This window comes from Ixodes scapularis, unplaced genomic scaffold (genome assembly GCF_016920785.2).
Source record: "Ixodes scapularis isolate PalLabHiFi unplaced genomic scaffold, ASM1692078v2 PGA_scaffold0__279_contigs__length_252992795, whole genome shotgun sequence".
NCBI classification, from domain to species: domain Eukaryota; kingdom Metazoa; phylum Arthropoda; class Arachnida; order Ixodida; family Ixodidae; genus Ixodes; species Ixodes scapularis.
In genome coordinates this window covers 217,722,509-217,743,740 of record NW_024609835.1, presented here as the reverse complement: position 1 = coordinate 217,743,740, position 21,232 = coordinate 217,722,509, and the positions used below count along the sequence as shown (strand labels likewise).

General features: G+C 40.2%; 1 protein-coding gene and 1 long non-coding RNA gene across 2 annotated transcripts; both read left to right on the top strand.

Moving 5' to 3' along the window:
• Positions 1-11,716: 11,716 nt before the first annotated feature.
• On the top strand, positions 11,717-13,136 carry LOC120850388. The gene is made up of 3 exons (XR_005718136.2): positions 11,717-11,770; positions 12,392-12,499; positions 13,077-13,136. It is a non-coding gene; the product is annotated as an uncharacterized LOC120850388 (long non-coding RNA).
• Positions 13,137-13,948: 812 nt separating this feature from the next.
• LOC115308980 lies at positions 13,949-15,910 on the top strand. Its single transcript, XM_042294068.1, has 2 exons — positions 13,949-14,066; positions 14,205-15,910. The coding sequence occupies exons 1-2, from the start codon at positions 13,949-13,951 to the stop codon at positions 15,638-15,640; spliced, it is 1,554 nt and encodes a 517-aa protein (XP_042150002.1). The 3' UTR covers positions 15,641-15,910.
• Positions 15,911-21,232: the final 5,322 nt, after the last annotated feature.

Genomic DNA, 21,232 nt, shown 5'->3' with positions numbered 1-21,232 from the left:
AGCAATTTCCAAATGCCGAATTTGAAGTTCCCGCGCGATCCGCGCCGGTGCGTTGACGTCAAATATTGCGGAGCCCTGAGAGTCCACTTTCTTTAACGACTCCCTGCTGTTGCCATGGGGACCCAAAGCGAGAAGGAAAAGAGCAAGCGCAGGCGGACCGGTTTTTAGCGGTGTCACCTGTTTTCCGTGGGAGGATACAAATCCAGGAGACGGCAGCGAAACGGACTCCGATTTTTGGTATTTCAAAAAGAAGGGCCGTAGTGCTTTCGTAGTTGCGTTAAAAAACATGCTTTACGATTGCCGTTATTAAATGTTATAGAAATGTCGCCTACAAAGCTTCTAAATTTCATAATTTTTGGCGTCACGAATCAAAAGAAGCGAGGAGGCGAGAGGCGGGAGAATCAAACGCCAAAAATAAAAAGGAGTGCGCGCGCGCGGGAAAGTTTTTTTTCGCGATGCGGTTTTCTTTTTCGTGTCTATGACTGCAACTTGCATCGTTTTAGACAATAAAAAAAAACGACCTTTGGGGTGTCAGTGTCCCTTTAAGGACGATCTCTCGGACGACATCTAGAACGACGTCCAGGACGACGTCCTCATACGCCCGGCGCCTGCGTAATCGGACGTCTTCATTAACGTGGTCGTCGAGGTCGTCCTAGAGGTCGTAATAGCAGGATTGAGCAGTGTCTCGATACAAATTCATCGCAATAGTAATTCCGAATTACATTATACATTTCTATTTATGTATGGCGATACAATTTTGCAACTTTATTTTGTATTTCTGCATCAAAATACATTTTCGGGTTCCTTTTTGGTTTCACTATACAATTAGGGCCGATGTATTTGGTCACAATTTTAAAACAATTGTGTACCTTCACACAAAGGGTCGAGACACAGTTTTGTCAAGGTTTTTTGTGTTTCCGACTACACATGACTACCTTCTTTATTGTGCAAAAGTTAAGAAACCTTTTCTCACATTTTAGGTTATCGACTATTCCAGCCGATTCCAATCCCAACTAACAGATAAAAAGGTGCGTGTTCCTTGAACTTCATTCAACGGTTACGTTATAAGGTCATTACTTAAAGAGGCATCCGCATTCGACGTAATCGTAGTTACTTCTTGAGGTAATTTGGAAGGACACAAGACTAAGTTAGATTTCCCTGAGAATTTATCACAAAAAGATTAAAAAAATGCCCAAATGAAACCTTGCTCGAGCCACGGTGAAACAATCGCTGGATTCCCTTACTACTCCCCAAAATACGAGATGCTAAATCTGCGGTAAATTGAATTCGAGCTGATTTCAGGCTTCAGCATGCAGTGAAAAATCGGTTGCTGGTTTAGAAACAAAACTTTGTATTCTAGAGCATATTTCTTTTTGTGTCTTTATATGCTCTAAGGGGCGTATTAAAAAAATAAAATCAAGTTTTTTTATAGAAACGTGTTTCAGTGTCTGTATTTCAATCCAAATAAAATATATTAATTCGTGTGTATATTGAAGTATTTTTCTATTTTTTATTGTATTTCTGATACACTTGACAATTTTATAAGTGTGTTTCAGTATTACTATTTTAACTGTTCTTGACATGTACCTGAGTGTTTTTTTTTTTTTTGTTCAGCCTAGTTTGTTTATTTCTCTTCGAACAAGGGGAGGAAGGGCGGTAGAAAAAGAAAAACTGCCGTTTCAGATTCACGAGGCCTCTACCTCCCTTTGCAGTACAGCGCAAAACAGGACACACGCAAATGCACATTCAGAACAAAACAAATTCATAAGCAACACTTGTACTAGATTTAGAACGACTGAGAAACGAGTACTAGTTGCATCAGAAAGAACGTTGAAAGGAACAGTGAAAGTTTACCCTTTCTTCAAATTTGTTTAGCAAAGCAGAAAATTTGACAATGCAATTGTTGCTTGCTATTGTTGGTTCTTACTTTAGGTCTTTTACAGATATTTTTTCTCGGTGCATGTTCTAAACTAACCTTCTTCGGGATTTGGTATATCTTCTCTTTTTTGGATCAGCTGAAGTGATTTGAAGTAGTACATTTTATTAGCCTTTAACAAAAGTGTACTTTTCAAACAGTGGGTCTGTAGGCAAGATCGCAAGTTACCCTAAAAGTTGTTGAGCATGCAAAGTGTTCATTTTTAAGGACTATTATTTTGTTATAATGCTCATATTTGTGGCAATTAATACGAATGTAACGTATGACACTTTTGAGTAACATAAAAATAATATAATTATCTTTTAACCATGGAGGTAGTAGTTCGTAAATTCTATACATACATTATATTGATTTAGATAGTTCCGAACAAGGTTTATGTATATCCGTCGACCAGTTGAAGTCTTCATTGAACCATATGCCTATGAATATTTTTACATGCTTTCAACGTATTCTATTAAAATTAACAAGTATATACGTGTTGTCTTGCTTGTTAATTAGACAAATTATCATGTATTAAGTTTTTTTTGTATTAAGTTGTAATTTGTTACGTTTAAGCCAGTCAGGAAGCTTCTCCAAATATTCGTTGGGCAATATTTGTAATATACCTTTTGACCCTGTTTTAAAGAACGTGTTCGTGTCATCTGCCTAAATGATTAGTTCTGGGAAATCCTCCTCATTTGCCATATCATTTGCATAGGAAAGAAATATCAGAGAGCCTAGAAAGTATCCATGCGGCACTCCGTGTCGTACATCTCACTTATCAGAGGCTGATTCATTTAAATGCACATATTGATATCGATTCTTTAAATAACTTCCAATTAGTTTTAATGCCACGACGCATATCTCATGGTATTAAAGCTTAATAAGTAAGATATTGTGCTCTCTTGTGTCGGAAACCTTTGTAACGTATAAAAAAACCGTTTATCTACAATATTTCTTATAACTTTGTCTTTTATGTGAAGAAGGGCTTGTTCTGTAGATGCTTGCTTTTGAAACTAATATTTTGTCTCATTTATTATACAATATACTTACAAAATATTGCCTCCAATCTAGTTTAAATTGCATTTTTAAACATATCCGACAATAATTGACAGAATGGAAATCGGCCGATAGTTGTGCAAACCATTTTTCTCCGCGTTTAAATATTGGACTAATTCTAGATGTTTTTTACGCGTTTGGAAATATTTCTGTTTCTAGCATCATATTTGTAATGCATGACAGGACGTGGCAAGCAGATTGTGAGGCAGGTGTCACTGGAACCGATTTAAAACAGTCAATACCGGCGGCAACGTTGATTTTTTTATTTTTTTTTTGTTTTTCTTTTTTTGTAAATTTTAATTAGTATCTTAATTTCGACCTGCGTAGTTAGCTTAAACATTGGAGAATTCAGGAAAGGCTTTGTTACTCCAAAGACAAAATCGCTCTCATTATCTTTTTCACATTCACCCACACTGACAAAATGTGCAGAATAATATTTTCAAGATTTTTCCCTTTAAACTTTTTATTATCGATAATAATTTTCTCCATACACACGAAATTAGATCACATTTGTGGTATCATTCGCTGCGTTCAATACCTTTTTTGGCTCGTTTTTATATCTTTGAACATATTCTGATGATACTCATGGTTGGCCTTTTTTATATCGGCTGTTAATTTATTTCTTTACGTTTTTTAACCGAATCAGAGGTTGCTGGTTTCGTGTTCTATCAAAATCATGGTGCATGTTTTTTTGTTCTTTTTTTATTTAAACTTTTATAAAGACAGGTTGTTATCTATGGCTTCCTCACTTTCTGCTTTTCATTTTTAGATTGTAAAATGGGGAATGCATTGTCATAGCATATTCTAGAAATCTTTGAGAAGTGGTTATGTGCCGCATCATGAATCGCTTCTTCATAAACGCTGCTCAAGTCAGTACTGTCAATCAAGGCAGAGAAGCGGGAGAGAGTTAATATATTTATCGATAAAAAAGTATTTTGTTCGTTCATTTTTTTCACAAAGAAGTTAAAGAAATATCGGAAGGTGGTCACTAATAGCGCGGAAAAAGCCCAGAAGTGAAGACAGTGTCGTGTACATTGGTTATACGAAAGTCGAGTAAGGAAGCATGCCCTGAAGAAATCCTGGTGGGTAGTGATGTCGTATTCGTACATCCGAAGGACGCTATAATAATATACAGTTCTGTGGCGGCTGCATTTTTGAAGTTCATGTCAATATTTACGTAACCCCTTATAATAAACGGTAGTTGATTGGTAGCAAGGAAGATAAGCAAATTTTTGAAAGAATTGCCAAAATCGCCTTTGGTGGTCTATAAGTATTACCAAATACTTTTGAGTTAATCTCTGCCGAACACTGTGGTCCTAGACGTCGTCTTCGTCGTCGTCCTAGACGTTGTACTTGAGTTCGTTCAAGAGGTCATTCTTTAGATCTCCAAGAGGTTGTTCTAGAGATCATTCTAAACGTCGCATTTCACGTCCTCCTCTATGACGTAGTCCTCGACCTCGTCATTGAGGTCGTTCTAGAGATCGTCCTTAAGATTGCCCGGGAGGTCGTACTTGACGTCGTCCTAGAGGTCGTCCCAGACGTCTTCTTTTACATTGTCCTCTAGGACATCGTTTTCGAGGTAGTTCTATCAGGCATAGTAACCCCCGCCGCGCGTACACAGAGCGGCAGTGCACACACATTCACATTTGCACTCAAGATTGTGGTAGGGTTGCCTTGCTGCATGCCCATTCGGGAGGAAGAACACGAAGCCGGGGTTTCCGAGACGAGAAACTACATTTATTAAAGTAACAGGAATGGATTGTTAGTATCAACGTAATACATTGCCGGAGCGTTCGAATTGCACGCCTCCGTAGCCACGGTCCGTCTTCCTCTTTCTGTAGGCGTGTGCCCTCTTTTATAGGCTTCTGTGCCTGTCCTATACGTGCGCTATTGCGCGCCTTGGTCGTTGTCCAGTTTGGGCATTCGGCAGCGGCCTCTGGCCGTGGTGGGAGACTCTTGCTCCCGCAAGATACAAAGGAATTATTGGTTTTAGTTGAACTAGTTGGTACATGGTGAGTGCGGTGGTAAAACAGATTGAACATTAAACGATTACATAAAGACAGAAGACGATGTGATTACACAGAGACAAAGTGCTCTCTCAATCTCGAAGTGGCGCGCGGCACTCGCGCTGACGTCAATGATTGCGTTGTAAACCATTAAAATAATAACCTGTTAATTCAAAATTTGCGTCGCCGTATTTAGTAAGCTGCGTTTTAAGTCTCATGACATATGCCATCGCCATTCATATACAACCAACAATAGTGGCTTCTTCAGCAACATCTTTTACTTTGCTTTGAAGAAGTCACGTGTACCGTTGAGTGACCAAAGCACTCTCGGTCACTCAACGGTACCCACTCAGGAATATTAGGAAAAAATGCTAAGGCCATTAAGCGAAAGTGGCACGGCGAAACGGAAGGCTACGGAAAGTGCACGAGCACGTGAGAAAGAACGTTGAAGTGTATGATAAATATATGCATTAATTGTATATATAGCGGGCCTCATTCGCTGTTAACTTGTATTCGTAGAAAATAAAAGCAACTTTCCATGAGTCTTAAATAGAAGGTTGGAGAAGCTAAAACTTTAGTGCAAGGCGGCGAGGGACCTGGCGATAATTTGACGGGAAAATTAAATTTCCATAACTCTAGTCCCGAGTGGCAGACAAGCGCTGGGGTTGACGCACGGTCAGCCGAGGAACGGAAAACACACACGGAACGGAGATGTGAAAGTTACATCGAGAAAATTGGAAGCAATAATCTTTCGACTACATTTCGTCGGGATTTTACGTCACGTCGGGCGAAATTTAATTAAACTGAAAGCAAGTTCTAAAAATAAATAACGAGAAACTACGGAGCTCTCGAGAGATAATTGACCGGAGGCGTCCATTGCAGGGAGGTTCCGCCGGATGAAGCGCTCGCAGCCGTTGCCTGTTGTGTGTACCGAAAATGAATCATAATTGCACGGGCGATATTGTAAAGATTGAAATTCTAATAGAGCCGCAGCCGATCTCCAAACAGACGGAGCAAACTTCATTTTATAATTTCATTTTAGCTGAAATCTGTCCGCAATGTGAAGCTCTTAGGCATCCTTGTGCGATACGCAACTTCAATTTTTAAATTTACACCCGGCCAAGAAAGTTCCAGCAACTGGCACAAACTTTAGTCAACTTTCGTGCGAGCCTAATATTTTAACGTTACACAATTTTTCTTTTTACTTCATTGCAAGGTGCTTGAACTTTTTTAACTTACATTTTTCTTCCAAGTCTGTATCAAATACACAATCTGATTTTGCGGAAACATATATACAATGTTAACTGCTAGAGAAACGTGATAAAACCTAAATGTTATCTTCTTAATTATTTTTCGCTCCAATGCGACGTAAGACGACGGATATATTACATTAGTTCCGAAATGTATCTTGATATTGAAGCAATATTGGTGCATCTTAATAATATATAAATATGGGTGCATTCTACTTAAGTAGATATATGGAAATTGTTTTTTTTTTTACTTATTCGGTCGCATAATCTTTTCCCTCACCCTAATTTGAGACAAAATACCAACACCGCTTTGTGTACCGGACTCATCTACTCTAAAAGAAATGTGTGACAGAGTCTGATTCTTGGAAATCCTGTGGATGCCGGGAGGCTACAAAAAAGCCACGGCCGATTTCGGATGCCAGTCAACCTCTCGACGTCGGCTGTTGTAGTTCATTTGGATTGTAGTAGCAGGCATATGTTCGCTTTGTTAAATCATTGGTTATTTTAGTGTTATTTGTGATGGCCTCGTCATTGCTTGAAATGCACATCAGATACAAATTAGTTATAAATTTCTTCCACCGTGTGCAATATCTAAAAGAAACACGCAAAAAAATTATAACATTACTCTTGCTCAACGTTTTGAAAAGAAAACCTAAAGCGTATCCTCTACAAACACATGCTCGTCCTTGGGGCGTATTAAGTCAGTGTGCGCGCGTACGGTTTCAGCTATGTATATGCATCGTAAAATTGACAAACTATTGCCATTTTCTATTTTACTACCACAGTGAAAGATAATAATTTTCCTATAGGTATCACATTTTCTACAAGGAACAAAACCCAAACAACTGACTCTCGATAGTTATAATAATGATTATTCTGAACCAGGACTCACAATGTCAGCGAAGGGTGGGCTCAAAATTTTCGTGAACGCGATGATTCAGAAATTTGTTTTTACATCTACCACGTAGTTGGCGTGAGCTGCCAACTCTGCTATGTACGCGCCAATGTGCTTGTGATAATTTTTCTGGTTACCTTCAACACTGTATTGGTGTTAATCCTGACAGTATGTTACACTTTTAAGCGTGTGTCGAGTGACAGGTCAAAAAATGGCGGATTTCATACGCTCAAAGTGTCAGTGTGAACATGCACACCTCGCTAGCTTGAAACTGGATTATTTGCACGCAATAGTATGCGCCACATTCAGCGGCTTTATTCGTTTGCTAAATATATATTTGTATAGAGTTGGACAAGTGGCGCAGAAATTCAGGGTTTATTTTGAAGTTAAGGACTCAACAGTTCAACTATTCACTACCTGTGCGAATTCAATTTGTCCTGGTATGCTTATATAACCTACCAGCCAGAAACCATTCAATCAGCAGATTGAATGGCAGGGCTGGGTATCAGTTTTAAGCCTGTTGCAAGATTCTTCGCATCAGTGACTAATTTCAAAGTTTTGTTGCTCAGCTTCTGACACACATTCGGTTGGATGTAGATTTAGTGCATTATATAGAAAGCACGTGATAAATTGGATCTAACAATGTCACTTAACATCTAAGTTTAAATCGGCTAACAAAAATATTATTCAATACAACTAGAATACTTCAGGATTTAGGTTGACGATGGTTTCCCGAGCTGGGAAACCTTAGCATACCTTCGGCCAGGACTATATTTTGAATGTAAAACTTTTATTGATTATGTATGTTTTGTGGCCAATTCAAATGAGGAGATTTATCTTCCTTGACTCGAATAATCGGATAGAGCAAATTGCTTAACGTGGGAAAAAGACGCCCGAGAAGAAACCGCAGATATCCCGAAACCTCCCAGCGATTGCTGTGGAATAAGAATCGGTATAGCTGGATGGCGTGACTCACCTGAAGAACAAAATTCTACATGGATGTTCTCAAAATTTCATTTCCTGCATGGTTTTAAAATTGAATTTTTAAATTCGATAAAAAAAAGGATATACAAAATTGGTGCATTATTTAAAATCAGGGAAATGCGAACGCTAAGCATGGTTAATTCGTTGTTTTCAAGTTCTGGACAATCGAAGCCGCCGAGGCGAAAGCTGACTTATTTTCCACCCGTTGGGGATCGCATTTGTCACTCATAAAAAAACAACTGGAGTAGTACTTTTTCTGACACTCCTAAAATCGGTTGCATGTTATAATACTAGTAATCCATTAATATTTTGCTAGTCTTCGAAACCAGTCATATACGTCTACATACTCAAAAACACTCAAAATGTATATCAAAGTATTGACCCGACGCATTACATCATTTAACAGTTTCGTCATTTCCTTGCATGGGAATTACTATCAAAATATGACAACAGAGCACATTCTATCAAAGTTCTACTGCAGATATTGTAGTCTTAAAAAGAACATACGTAAGTAGCGCAAAAGAACAAATGCTACCTATAATTTACTATTCCCGAAAAATCATCAGCATACGTCCATATCGGGGACAACTTGCGTGACAGAAATCTGAATTTTAGACTTGGGCGACTTATGAGGATGGTTATATAAAAAAAAAAATGCAGAATGAATCTACCACTCCAAATGGGGGCATGGAATTTCGCAGATGACAACTATGAAATTTTACCAACTTTTCCTCGAATGCTCAATGAATGAAACAAAAAAATATATTTCGAAATAAATTTTAAACAAATGTCGAACCTCTGTTCTTTTGATGATTTGGGCTAAGTTTGGCACGTTCTTACGTATTACCTATTTAATATATTTCAACAAGCTTGATATCACAAAAAATCTCAAATTTAGCTATATTAAAATAATATGAGTATAACACATATGCTAAAAATAAATTTTGTTAGACATTTTTTTAATAAGTGAACAATTTACAAATTATGCAACTTTAGGATCGATTTTCTCAGAAGACCAATGTTAAAATTGCTAAATTTTTATTAGTATAAACTTCGGAGTGTGTGTGTGTGTGTGCGTGTGTGCGTGTGCGCGCGTGTGCGCGTGTGCGCCTGCGCGCGTGCGTGCGTGTGCATGTGCGCGTGTGTGTGTATGTATGTTTGTGTGCGTGTGCGTCGTGTGTGTGTGTGTGTGTGTGCGTGTGTCTGTTTGCGCGTGTGTGTGTGTGTGTCTGTTTGCGCGCGCGCGCGCGAGCGTGTGTGTGTGTGTGTGTGTGTGTGTGTGTGTGTGTCGACTGGACGTGAGTGACCGGCGCCCGCTGGTAGGGTAGAATGAGGGGAACAGAGGGGTGAGCCACTGCACCAGTGTCCCGGGAGGGTAAGGGGGGGGGGGGGGTGGGGGCGGGTTGCGAGAGCATTGGAGCGGGAAAGAGGGAGAAGGGCAGTCACACAGGAGACGACGGGTATATGGAAATCCCCCGCAGGGGGGGGGGGGGGGGGGGGGCGGGCAAGTGGGGCGCCCAGGGAGGGATCCGTACTAGTGAAGTTAAGTTACCGTGAGGATGCAAGAGGTTGGAGCTCGGCGCTCTTCGATGCCTTCTAACCTAGATAAAAAATTTGAGGGAAGGAGTAAGGGGAGGAGAGGGGGTTCTTTGAGGTTCGCGTAAGCAAGCCAGGGTCTTCCAGCGCTGAGTCTGCTTTGAAATTACATCTTACAGTGGGTAATACCGATTCCCTCCTCCACAAGTGAGTCCTTGTTTTTTTAGGAAAGCGGTTTATTGAAATATATAACTATGAATTATAATAGACCTGCCTTCTGTTAGGGAACCCGAAAGATAAATATTATTATGTGTATTACTATAAAAAAATTCTTCACATGAACACAAATTAAAGCTTGTATCTTATCAGATCTGCGGTGTATAACGCGAAGCTGTTACCGAGTAAAATAAAATTCACTTTCAGCTATTTTTAAGCTTACATACTAAGTAAAGCATTATGTTTAGATCATTCACCCTATCCACGCCATAATGTTGTCTAGGAGAGCGCTTGTGGTAGGACGCACTTACAACGAACTTACAATATTCAAGCTATAATGACGGTGATGCATATATAATACAATATTTTTGCTTTTTTGCCAATTCACCGCACTTACACCTTGCTACTAATAAAACGAAAAGAAAACAATGAAATTGTGTTCAAAAATAAATGTTTTGAAGTTGCTGCATTTTTTAAACATTGTATTTAACTTGATTTCCATGTCAGTTGAGCCTTGCATATACGCGGATTACCCACGAATCATTCGCGGATGTCCGCAGTAAACTGGCGGATGCGGATAAAAGTTAATTAGATTTGGCGGATTTCACATTGGATGCGGATTCCAGCGGCTGCGGATCCCAATTTGTGCCGAGGCGGCCCATGAACGTGGGCGACCGCACAGTGTACAGTGAATAAGTGGGTGATACTATGAAGTGCATCACCAAGGGCATTACAGGAGCAAACAACTTCCTTAGATAAAAGGTGCCAATGGGTAAAAAATTGTTATCTACGTCAAGAATATTTGATTCTCGGCGAAGATAGCTTTAGAATCGTCTATCCCGCCAAAAATGTTGTCCCCAGAAGAAGTAAGGAATGCAGGAACATCAGTCGTCCCGGGAACGCGTGTTCATGCTTGGCAGGGGAAAAAAAAAAGAAAGTTCTTTGAGCAAAAAAATAAAAAAAATAAAAAAAACCAAAACGTACAAGCCAGAAGAAAGCAGAATCCTGCAAGGGTCTTTTTCACCTACCAGTAGATCGAGGACTCTACATTCAATCCCCTGGATGGGTTGTACACTCTAATCATGGTAACCTTTAACGTAACTTTTAGTAGTGAGTAACCTATAAAATAAAGGTTACAAGTCGTTTATTTTATGTGTTTTCGTTATTCTTGCGGTGACTAAAGGTTACAACAGCCAAAATTTGACGATGCAAAGGTTACCATGAGAATTAGAGCCATGTAACTTTTGTGCAGTAACGTATGAATAACGTAGTAACCTATGCACTCTCGTCCGAAAAAAAAAAAAAAAAAGAAAACATCGCCTGATGAGAGTCCCTCTTTCACCAGGAGAGGGAAACAGCAGAGGAGCGCGTCGACAAGGTCACCAAGGCTCCGAGGTTTCATTTTTATAGTTTTAGTTTTAACGCGAAAGAAGTATAAGCGATGTTTTTTTTTTTTTTTTTTTTGTCATTTTTTTTTTCGGACGCCTTGCTGGCAGCATTCTTTCGCAATAAAAAGAAGAGCAAAGAAGAACAATGGCTGTGAAAGCCTGAGTTGCTTAGCGGTGTTGCATGCTGGGAAGTCAGTACGGCGGGAATGAGTGACCGCTGTCGCGGCTGTCTCGCGTGCGCCCGGGCCGTTGGAGCGCCATTTTTTGGCGGCACATTTCTTGCGCCAATACTCTGTTCGGAGCGAGTTGGAAGACTCTCGGTCTGTTTCGACAAATTACGGAAGCAGTTATGTCGCTAACCAGCAAAGACATGTGGGGTGTACTGCGCGGCAGTTGCAGGGAGCCTTTGTGTGACTGTCAGCGCTACGTCGTCGTGTGCCCATCAGACGAAAGCCCGGCAAAGATTGGTTGTGAGTTCTGCAATCACTGCCCAAGCATTCACGGAAGAATCACCGATTTGGGTAAGTGACGTTTCTTCTTAGCGGAACCGTTGCAGTAGCGACGTGCGAGCTCTCATTTTCAAAGCTCGTTATTTGTGTGCATTTAGGACCAAAATGATTCTGAGCCGTTTTATACGAGCGCATGTCTGTCCTCGTGGCACTCTGTGTCGATTTAGCTCTTTTTATGTGTAATGCCTGTAGATGAGCCCTGCCGTAGCTGTCTAGTGTCGTCAGTGAACGGTGTGGTGGTAATGCACGACTAATTACTGCCTATTTACATGCTTGCGCGCGCGGTGGGGATATGCGTGCTTTTGTGCATTTTACATAGGCGCAAGCTTGCAATGCACGGCTGCGGTATTATTATTTTTGGTAACTGAATTTTGTAACTCTGTACGTCTTATCACTCCTTGCGGAATGGCTTTTGCACCGAAACTTTTCGCACTACGTTCAGGGTACAAGAAAATATTTAATGTGTGGCATGCAGAATTGATATAGGCATATATCCCTGTTTTAGTCAAGAAATAAAACATCCTGCTCGTTTAAGGTGTGGTGCAGAATGAACGGTATAGGACAAACAATTATCTCGTTTTGTTGTGCAATTATTCCGTCACGTTTATTTATTTATTTTTATTCTACCAATAGGTGACACAGAGCAAGGACTTACTGTGCCACCTATTCTACCAATAGTTGGCACAGGGATAAATGGACCGAGTGAAGTGCAACAGCCGTATCATCCTGATTGTTCGAAAGGTTGGTGGGCGCAACATGCTCGCAATTATATATTAAAAAATCCCGTTATTTTACTGAAAGTCGCGCCTTAATAGCCAATCACTGTGTCCTAAATGAACCGCTAGTTCGATGCAGATTTTTTTTTTTATTGCTTTCTGATTTTTAAGTTTACATTTTACCGGTACGATAATATTTGACCTTTACCACTAATTACTGCCAGATCACATGCCTTTGAGAAAAGTGGTACCGTGCATGCTTTTAATGCTTGATTTACGCAAGCCTTCAGTGTATCGCTATATAAGTGTTCAAGACGTAAGTTCTAGAATTCCGTTCATATTTTCGATGCTTATGGGCTTACTTATGCATGACAAGTTCTTGGTGCTGTATTCCGCGCACGAGGAAAATATTTCTTGCTCGGCTACAGAATGGATGCATGCATGGACCATGCTTTATTTAACATGCAATCCAGCCTGCTCGACTGAGTCATCAGTGCAGCATCGGCGGCGTGAAGCAACCAATAGTAAAGTAGTGCGATTTCCCCCTTCGTTGTGAACTGATCCCATCTGTTTTTACCCTTTGTTCTACCTACGGAACACAGACCACGAGAGAGAAGTTGCCGAAGTGCTGCAAGAGAGTGCACAGCCTGGCTGCTCGAAAGATAGCTCACTATGGGTGGAAGCTCCACCTCCTTCGGACCTTCCTGTAGACATGAGCCAGCAACTTGCCATTAATGAATCTCCTGCGCCATCAAAACCTGCACCCAAGGTCAGCAAACACGTTTGTGTGGCGTGCAGGTTCACCAGCAGGCATTTTTATGCCTTTATGCGACATGTTCGGGAAGTGCACATGAACAAGGTTGCTTTGGTGTGCACTAGGTGTCGGAAGCGATTTGTCTGCATGGCTCAATATAAATTGCATACCAAGTGTAGATGCACATCTTCAGAAAGCAATGATTACCGCGTTCTAAATAGGCATGAAAAGCAATGTACTGTTGACTTGGCTGAGAATCGGACATCATTTTTTAATACAGCCGAAAGCTTAAGCAATGCTTCGTCAAGTGTTGCGTCTTGTTTTGAGGAAACTGGTTTGGATTGTGACTTAGAAAGTGTTCCAAGCCCAGATATTCTTACAAAGCTGTCATGTCTGGCGAGACAGCTTGAGTCGCAATATCGCTGTCCGATTGTTGGAGTTGATGGAGTTGTTGCTAAAATAGCAGACATCTTACAGACTGCTGGTACCGCAATCGATGTGTCCGCACTCGAAAATGACCGCGCAAGAAAGGCCCTGTACACTTCTCAGGGGATTTATGTTCCACCAGAGGAAGTGAAACTTCCGCATGGTGAAAAAGCTTATTTTGTGCCACTCAAGAGACTAATTGAAAATTTGCTTCGTCATCCAATCTTTTCCCGCCACTTTCAGTCTCCATTGCAGACTTCAAACAGTGCGTTGCTAAAAGATTTTACTGATGGCATGCGAGTTCAAATGCACCCAGTAGCAAGCACCCAAGAGAAGAACACTATTGTGATGCTTTTGTTTTGCGATGACATTGAATTGGCCAATCCACTAGGCATGAAAAGAGGTCGCAGAGGCAAGCTAACAGTATTTTATGTCTCTTTTGTAAACCTACCACCATCAGAAAGGTCCAAGCTAGCCAACATTTTTTTGCTTGGAGTGGGGCAAGCAAAAGCTCTTAAATCATTAGAAGCAAAACATATGCTTCTATAAGACTTCATTGCCACTCTAAATTTACTTCACAGAGGCTGCACGTTAAAAACTGTATGTGGTGAAAAGCTCTTTTTTGGTTTTTTGCTTGCCTATATTGGAGACGCATTGGCATGTCACAATATAGCAGGCTTTAAGGAAAGCTTCAGCAAAAATGTTCGCCTTGCTTTTCGAACTTGCACAGTACCCACATCTGAATTTCATAATTTTCACTATGAAATTCAATGTCCACTACGTACAGAGTCTCAATATGAAGAGAACCTTAGGGCAATTGAGGCAGCTAGCTCAAAGAAAGACCGTACTGAATTGTCAGCACAGTGCGGGATTAAGTCAAAATCAGTCCTCGCAGAAATTCCTAATTTCTCAATACTCACGGACTTGCTGTATGACCCTATGCACATTTTGTTGGAGGGAGTCATTCCTCTGGAGTTGCCACTTTTCAGTAAGTTCATTGTAAGGGAGGCAGCATGGATGACCTTAAGCCAGCTTAACACTGCCTTGTCTCGGTTCTGCTTTCATAGGCAAGTGAGTAAGAGTGACTATCCTCGCAGCTTTGAATCCGACTTCAGTTTTCCATTTGCAGCAAGCTCCAGTTTAATACTCCATCTTCATTTTCTTTTTATTATTGATGAATATCTGCCTGAAGAGGCTACGGAAGAACCACATTGTGAATGTTTTGTGCTGCTTTGCATCATCACACAGTTATTTCTTTCTCCTGCTATCTCCCCAGATGCACTTGGAGACATTGAGTGCCTAGTAGCACGCCATAATGAGCTTTTTGTGCAGCTGTATGGTTCCAGCTCATTTAAACCGAAATTGCACATGCTGGTGCACATGGTCACTCAGATACGGCGCTTCGGTCCTTCCCATCATCATTGGACAATGAGATTCGAAAGTAAAAACGCTCTTCCAAAGTCGAAGAAGTTCTGGAATTTCAAAAATATTCCATTATCTGTCGCAAATTACTTTCAGATGAAAATGTCAAGTGACCTGTGGTTAGGACCAGGGCAGCCTAAGCTGAGCTTTGCACAATGTGACACTGCACCAGCAGCCGGTGTACCAGTCAGCTTAACATCTGATTTTTTGCCATGTGGACTGCAGCCTAATGCTGTTGGTCAAACTGTTATGTCCGTACGTTCTGCCTTTATCTCTGGTGTCAAGATCTCTATTTCTGATGTGGTTGTGTTTGAACAAAATGACCATGCAATGTTTGGAGAAATAGAAACAATTGTACCTTGGCAAGACAAGATTTTCATCGCTGTTCTGGTTCTGGTCAAAGTGAGCTATTCAAAGCGACTGAATGCATGTATTCTTCTCAAGACACCACACGCCATAGTGATTAAACCTGACGATCTTTTGTATCCTTGGCCACTGTATACATATGCTAAAAATGAGGCTTTTTATGCTATTACAAAATGTATTCATGAGTCACCTCTGTAGTGATGCCTGCTGTTTTTTAGCGATTTTTTTTTAAGCCGAAGCTTCTGTCGAAGTGAGATTTAACGTGAGTTTATTTGCTTTCTTTATGCGAATTTTCAACTTTTTTTGTGTGCGGCTAGCACTGATATAATATGGCCTTAGATTCTAAAGTGCTTTGTACACCGTTCAACAGCGCTCTTTGTGATGCATATATGCTACGATACCTGCTAACCGCTTACGATAATAGTGCCTTTACATTATGGACGTAATTTATATCACAGCTTTTTATTGATGTATCTCAGACTCGGGAATTTGTGATTATGTATATTGTGATACTTCGGAATCAAGTGCCGTTTTTGTATATTACAGTATTTTTTTTTTGTTCTTTAGTTTTTCACTATTTCATGGGTTGTCCTATTTTTGTACGGGTCAAATCACAATCGAGCAGGATGCTTTTTGTGGATTTTCGCCAAAAATGCCATTTTAATAAAAGGATTTCTTATTCCAGATGTTGCTTCACTCAAAGGTTACACGAACACATGGAAGTTACCTATAACTTTCTGGCGGGCAGATACCTTTATAAAGTTTACAATGCTAACGAGATTGTAACCTTTCTATAAGTAAATTAGAGGTAACCTTTGCCACTGTAACTTTTACAAAAGTTACATTAGGAAAGGTTACATTTGTGTAACCTTTAACTTATAGGTGCACAAAAATGTGAAAACGTGCGCCTTTACAAAGGTTACCATGATTAGAGTGTACTTGCTCTAGGACGAGTGTCCGCACATGATTCTAGTAGAGCAGTTGGTGCATGCCATCCCAGCATCAAGTTCATAAGCAGAGAGAGACCTCCCATTAGCGGATATTAATTTCAGAAAGGCGAACCAGTTCGAATCCGTCCCTGTTGGCGATATTCTGTTGCTTCTAAAAGCAGCCTCGACAAGTTAAACGTTGCTTGTGTCTGCGTTTTTGTGTTCTCGAGAGGTGTCAGTGAGTTGTTTTTAACTATACGTTTCCGAGCATTCAGTTGAGAGCTGGTGTTTAAAGCTGAATTTTAGACGTTCTTTTTTGCCACAAAAACAAACTAGGCATCACCGAACGCTCATTCACCGCTCAAAGGTAGCGGTAGAGGTCACAACCCGATCCCATAACTTAAACAAAAGTTATATAAGTAATTTTCTGAAAATTTTGATGGGAAAATAGCGACAGGCGGAGTTTTCGAATACATGGGGCTCTACGGGCACCAGAAACCGAAAACGCGCGGAGTTGGGCTCCATTTTCCCATTGAAATTTCCAGAAAATCATTTATAACTATTAATTAAGTTATCGGATCCGGCTGAAATTTTGGAATCTGGTTGTGACCTTTAACGCTACCTTTGGGCGGAGAATGAGCGTTCGGCGATGCATAGTTTATGTTTGCGGGAAAAAAACAAAAAAAAACTGTCGTTGCGGGGAGTGAACGCCTTTTCTCTCCCCCTTTCTTATGTTTTTGCCTAAATAAACTAACACTATGATATTCGTTTGTGCTTGGTTAATTTACATGATGATAAAATAGGTGCCGGCTTGAAGCGGGTATTACAAAGGAAAAAAAAAGGAAAATCAATATATAAATGGCCTTCCTTCTGAACGCACTTTCTCCACAGAGCGTCAGTGCCACGGACACCAAAAAGTAAGTCATAACAGCGCTCATTTTTTCAGTGATGCGAAGCGTCTCTGAAAGTATGATCGCTTACTATGTAAAAAGAATAAAAGAGAATACGATAAAATGAGTCACCGAATTCTGCCAGGGCGAGTTTGTTGTATGAAGTTAAGCAGACGAATCATAGAATACAACCAGATATTGTTCTTTTAATTTTTGTTCATGCTTTATTTCATGATGCAAAATGAATGCAGAAATTGAGCGTGTGATCTGCTTCCTTATTTTGCACATCTGGTTCGGATACGGATACGTACAAAGTCTGCGGATGTGGATCGGATGCCGATTATCTTATTAACACCGTTAATATTATCCCTGGTATCAGTGACCATCACGCTGTTGTGGCAAATATCCAAACTGAAATCAAACGAGTAAATTCATGCGAATCGAGGAAAGTCTTTTTCTTTGAGAAGGGCAATTACTCTGGGTTTTCTGAAGAGCTTCTTGACCGCCTTCCCGTATTTGAGTGTCTTTCTGAGGAATATGATGTCCATAATTTATGGGATGTTTTCAAGAAAATGTTGCTTCAATTAACGGATAAATATGTTCCCTGCATAGATTCTAGAAAGCTAAAAAAACGAAGAAAACCATGGGTAACTTCAAGTACTCTTAGGATAATTAAAAGCGAAGGAGAGCATTTGATAGATATAAGAAGACCAAAAGTAGTAATCACCTTGAAAAACTGGCTGAGCTTACGCGTGAATATAAAAGGAGCATAAAGGGTGCTAAGGAACAATATCTTAATACACTCAATGACAGATTAAAAACCAACCCCAAGCTTTTCTGGAAGTATTTAAAGGGATGTGGATCGGATGCAGTAGGAATAAGTGAAATTACATATAATCAACAGACAGTTTCGGATGATACAAAAAAAGCAACGTGCTTCAATAATTACTTTCAGTCTGTCTTTTTGCCCAAACACAACTATGTTAATCCATCCACTGTTAGTACGGTGGAATTAATGCAGCCAGTTGAGCTTGGCATGAGTGGTATTGAGAAGGCGTTAAAGAACATAGATGAAACAAAAGCAACTGGACCGGATGGCATTTCTCCGCGTGTACTAAAGCGATGTGCTTACCCAATTTCGGTTTACCTTTATTTAATTTTTTCCAAGTCACTGGACACAGGACTTTTGCCAGATGACTGGAAGGTAGCTCATGTCGTCCCTATCCATAAGGGGGGGCCAAAAAAAGACGTCGTAAATTATAGGCCCATTTCATTAACTTCCGTCTCATGCAAAGTCATCGAACATATTTTATATTCAGAGGTAATCGGTCATATGATAAGAAACAACTTGCTGATTAATGAACAACATGGTTTTCGTAAGGGGTTTTCATGTACTACGCAACTTGTTGAATTTTATCATGACCTTGCATCTGATGTCGATGAGGGAGGGCAAATAGATTGTATATTCTTGGATTTTAGAAAAGCGTTTGACACGGTCTCACACTCACTTCTTCTCAACAAACTAAGAATGTTAAATCTAGACTCGGCTGTGCTTAGATGGATAGAAAATTACTTGTTCCAGCGTCGTCAATGTGTAGTACTGAATGGCAAGAAATCTGATTACGTTGATGTAACATCAGGAGTTCCACAGGGCTCTGTCCTGGGTCCACTTTTGTTTTTAATTTATATTAATGATATTTCTGTTGGAATTTCCTCTTGTATTCGACTTTTTGCTGATGATTGTGTATTGTATAGAAAGATTAAGAGTTCAGATGATGTCGCCCAGTTGCAAGCAGACCTTGATCGTGTTCAAAGTTGGTGCTCTACGTGGAAAATGAATTTAAATCACAAAAAGTGTGTTAACCTTTGTTTTACAAAGAAAAGGAAACAAATTGAATCTCAGTATTTTATAAATAATAACCCTATAACCAAGGAACTTACTTACAAATACTTGGGTGTCATATTGTCATCTGACTGTTCATGGAATGCCCACATAGAGGAAGTAGTCTTAAAAGCTGGCAGGGCAATGAATTTTATCCAACGTAACTTAAAATGCTCACAACCTAACTTAAAGACAACTGCTTATTTAACATGTGTTAGACCCATTTTAGAGTATGCATGTGCTATCTGGGATCCAGCCCAAAAAACGTTGATAGATAAGCTGGAGAAAATACAAAACAGGGCGGCTAGGTTTGTTCTTGGACGATACGGGAGGAAAGAAAGTTGTACAGAAATGAAAAAAATGTTAAACTGGGAACCACTTTCCGTACGTCGGGAAAAACTGCGACTAAAATTTTTATACTCAATAGTTAAAAATAAAACGGGAATAAATAGCGAGACTTACTTAAAAGAACCCTATTATGTTTCTAGTCGTAATGATCATAGTCTTAAAATTAGAGAGTACCGCGCTAGGACATGCATGTTTGCAAACTCCTTTTTTGTACGAACAATTGCACACTGGAATCGGCTGTCTGAAGAGCAAGTGTGCTGTTTCAATGAAGACGTGTTCTTTTTATCCTTGTAACCCCCCCTGCTGTAACGCCCTTGGGCACTGCGGGGTAATCATTGAATAAAGAATAAAGAATAAAGATTAAACTGTTATCCACACAGGGCTCTACAAAGGAGTGCTCCGAAACCACATATTTTTTTTTTGCTCGAATGAAACATTAGATCCCAATACCGTGCCTACATTGGGATTAGACATACATCGAATCTAAAGTGCACTTAGATACATCTTAATTCTCTACATAATGGGAAATTAATAATGATTCATAAAGATTTTGACTACTTTACCACGTTTCTTGAGGCGAAAACGAGAGTTGGACGCACATTTTACAGCCCAGTGAATGCAGTGTGAAGCAAAAAAGGATCCACATATTTGTAAAAAAAGAAAATATGAAACAATAAATATTTTCAGTTGCTTTTTCTTCTGTTTTGGCCGGGGGGGGGATGTTACGATTTATATTCTGCTTTCGTTTTCGCAAAAAAACGAAAACACAAACAATTGTAAAAATGGCTGTGCAGTGCAGTAACCTGAAGTGTTCGCCAAACGGGGTAGCTTTCGTCGGAACCTTCAGAGGCGGCATCGAACTGCGCTCGAGTCAATGAAACTCAATTCCTCGGTTAGATGAGCCAATTCCGATGGACGAATTCCGAGCTCCCAAGCCGAGGAGAAACTCGCGTGACGAATAATTTACTGCCTGTTTCCTTTAGAAGGAAAAAAAAGAAAGCTGATCTGGTTTCTTTTCTTTTATTCGGTGACAAAGGCCGAGGAGCGTTTCGTGCCGAACACAATTTTCTTCGGCAGCATCGCTTGAAAGAAGAGGTCAATAAAGCAAAACCCCGGGTAAGATCTAAGAAGTGCAGGTCTATTTCCTGAAATAAAACCTAGCTTCCCCAAGAAATTCACATATAAGGAAGGGCCGAGGAGAAAGCAGAAGCACAAGAAAGATGGGTCTTTTCTACTACAGCAGTGTGAAGTGGGCAAAGAAAACAGGAGAGAATGAAAGGGGGGGGGGGGGGACCACCCGCACTGGAGGAGAAAATAATTTCACGGGCACTTCGTCGTTTGATGAGGTCCGACCAGTAAGGTGTAAAAGATCGCTTCGAATTTAGTTCTTTTCCTCTCGGCATCGCGAATTTGCAAAACAAGAAAAGCAAAAAAGCAAGTAGAAAGAATTAGAAGCAAGACCGGAAGAAAGCTAAACCTTATTGTATCTACTTGTCTTCTCTTCGGTCGCGCTTTTGAAAAAGAACGAAACACCAAGTAATAACAATATTAAACGCGCAGACGGACGAAACAGTTCATCGCGGAAATCCAGCTTCGTTCACACTCGTCTTTCGACTGGTTTTGGTTTATTATTATTCTTTTTTTCAGTTCCGTCGGAGTTCACAATTTAAGGCTGCAAAGTCCGTTGAAATGCAGTCGCGAATCCGGAGATTCCGGAAGGGCACCCCTCAACGCCCGCATC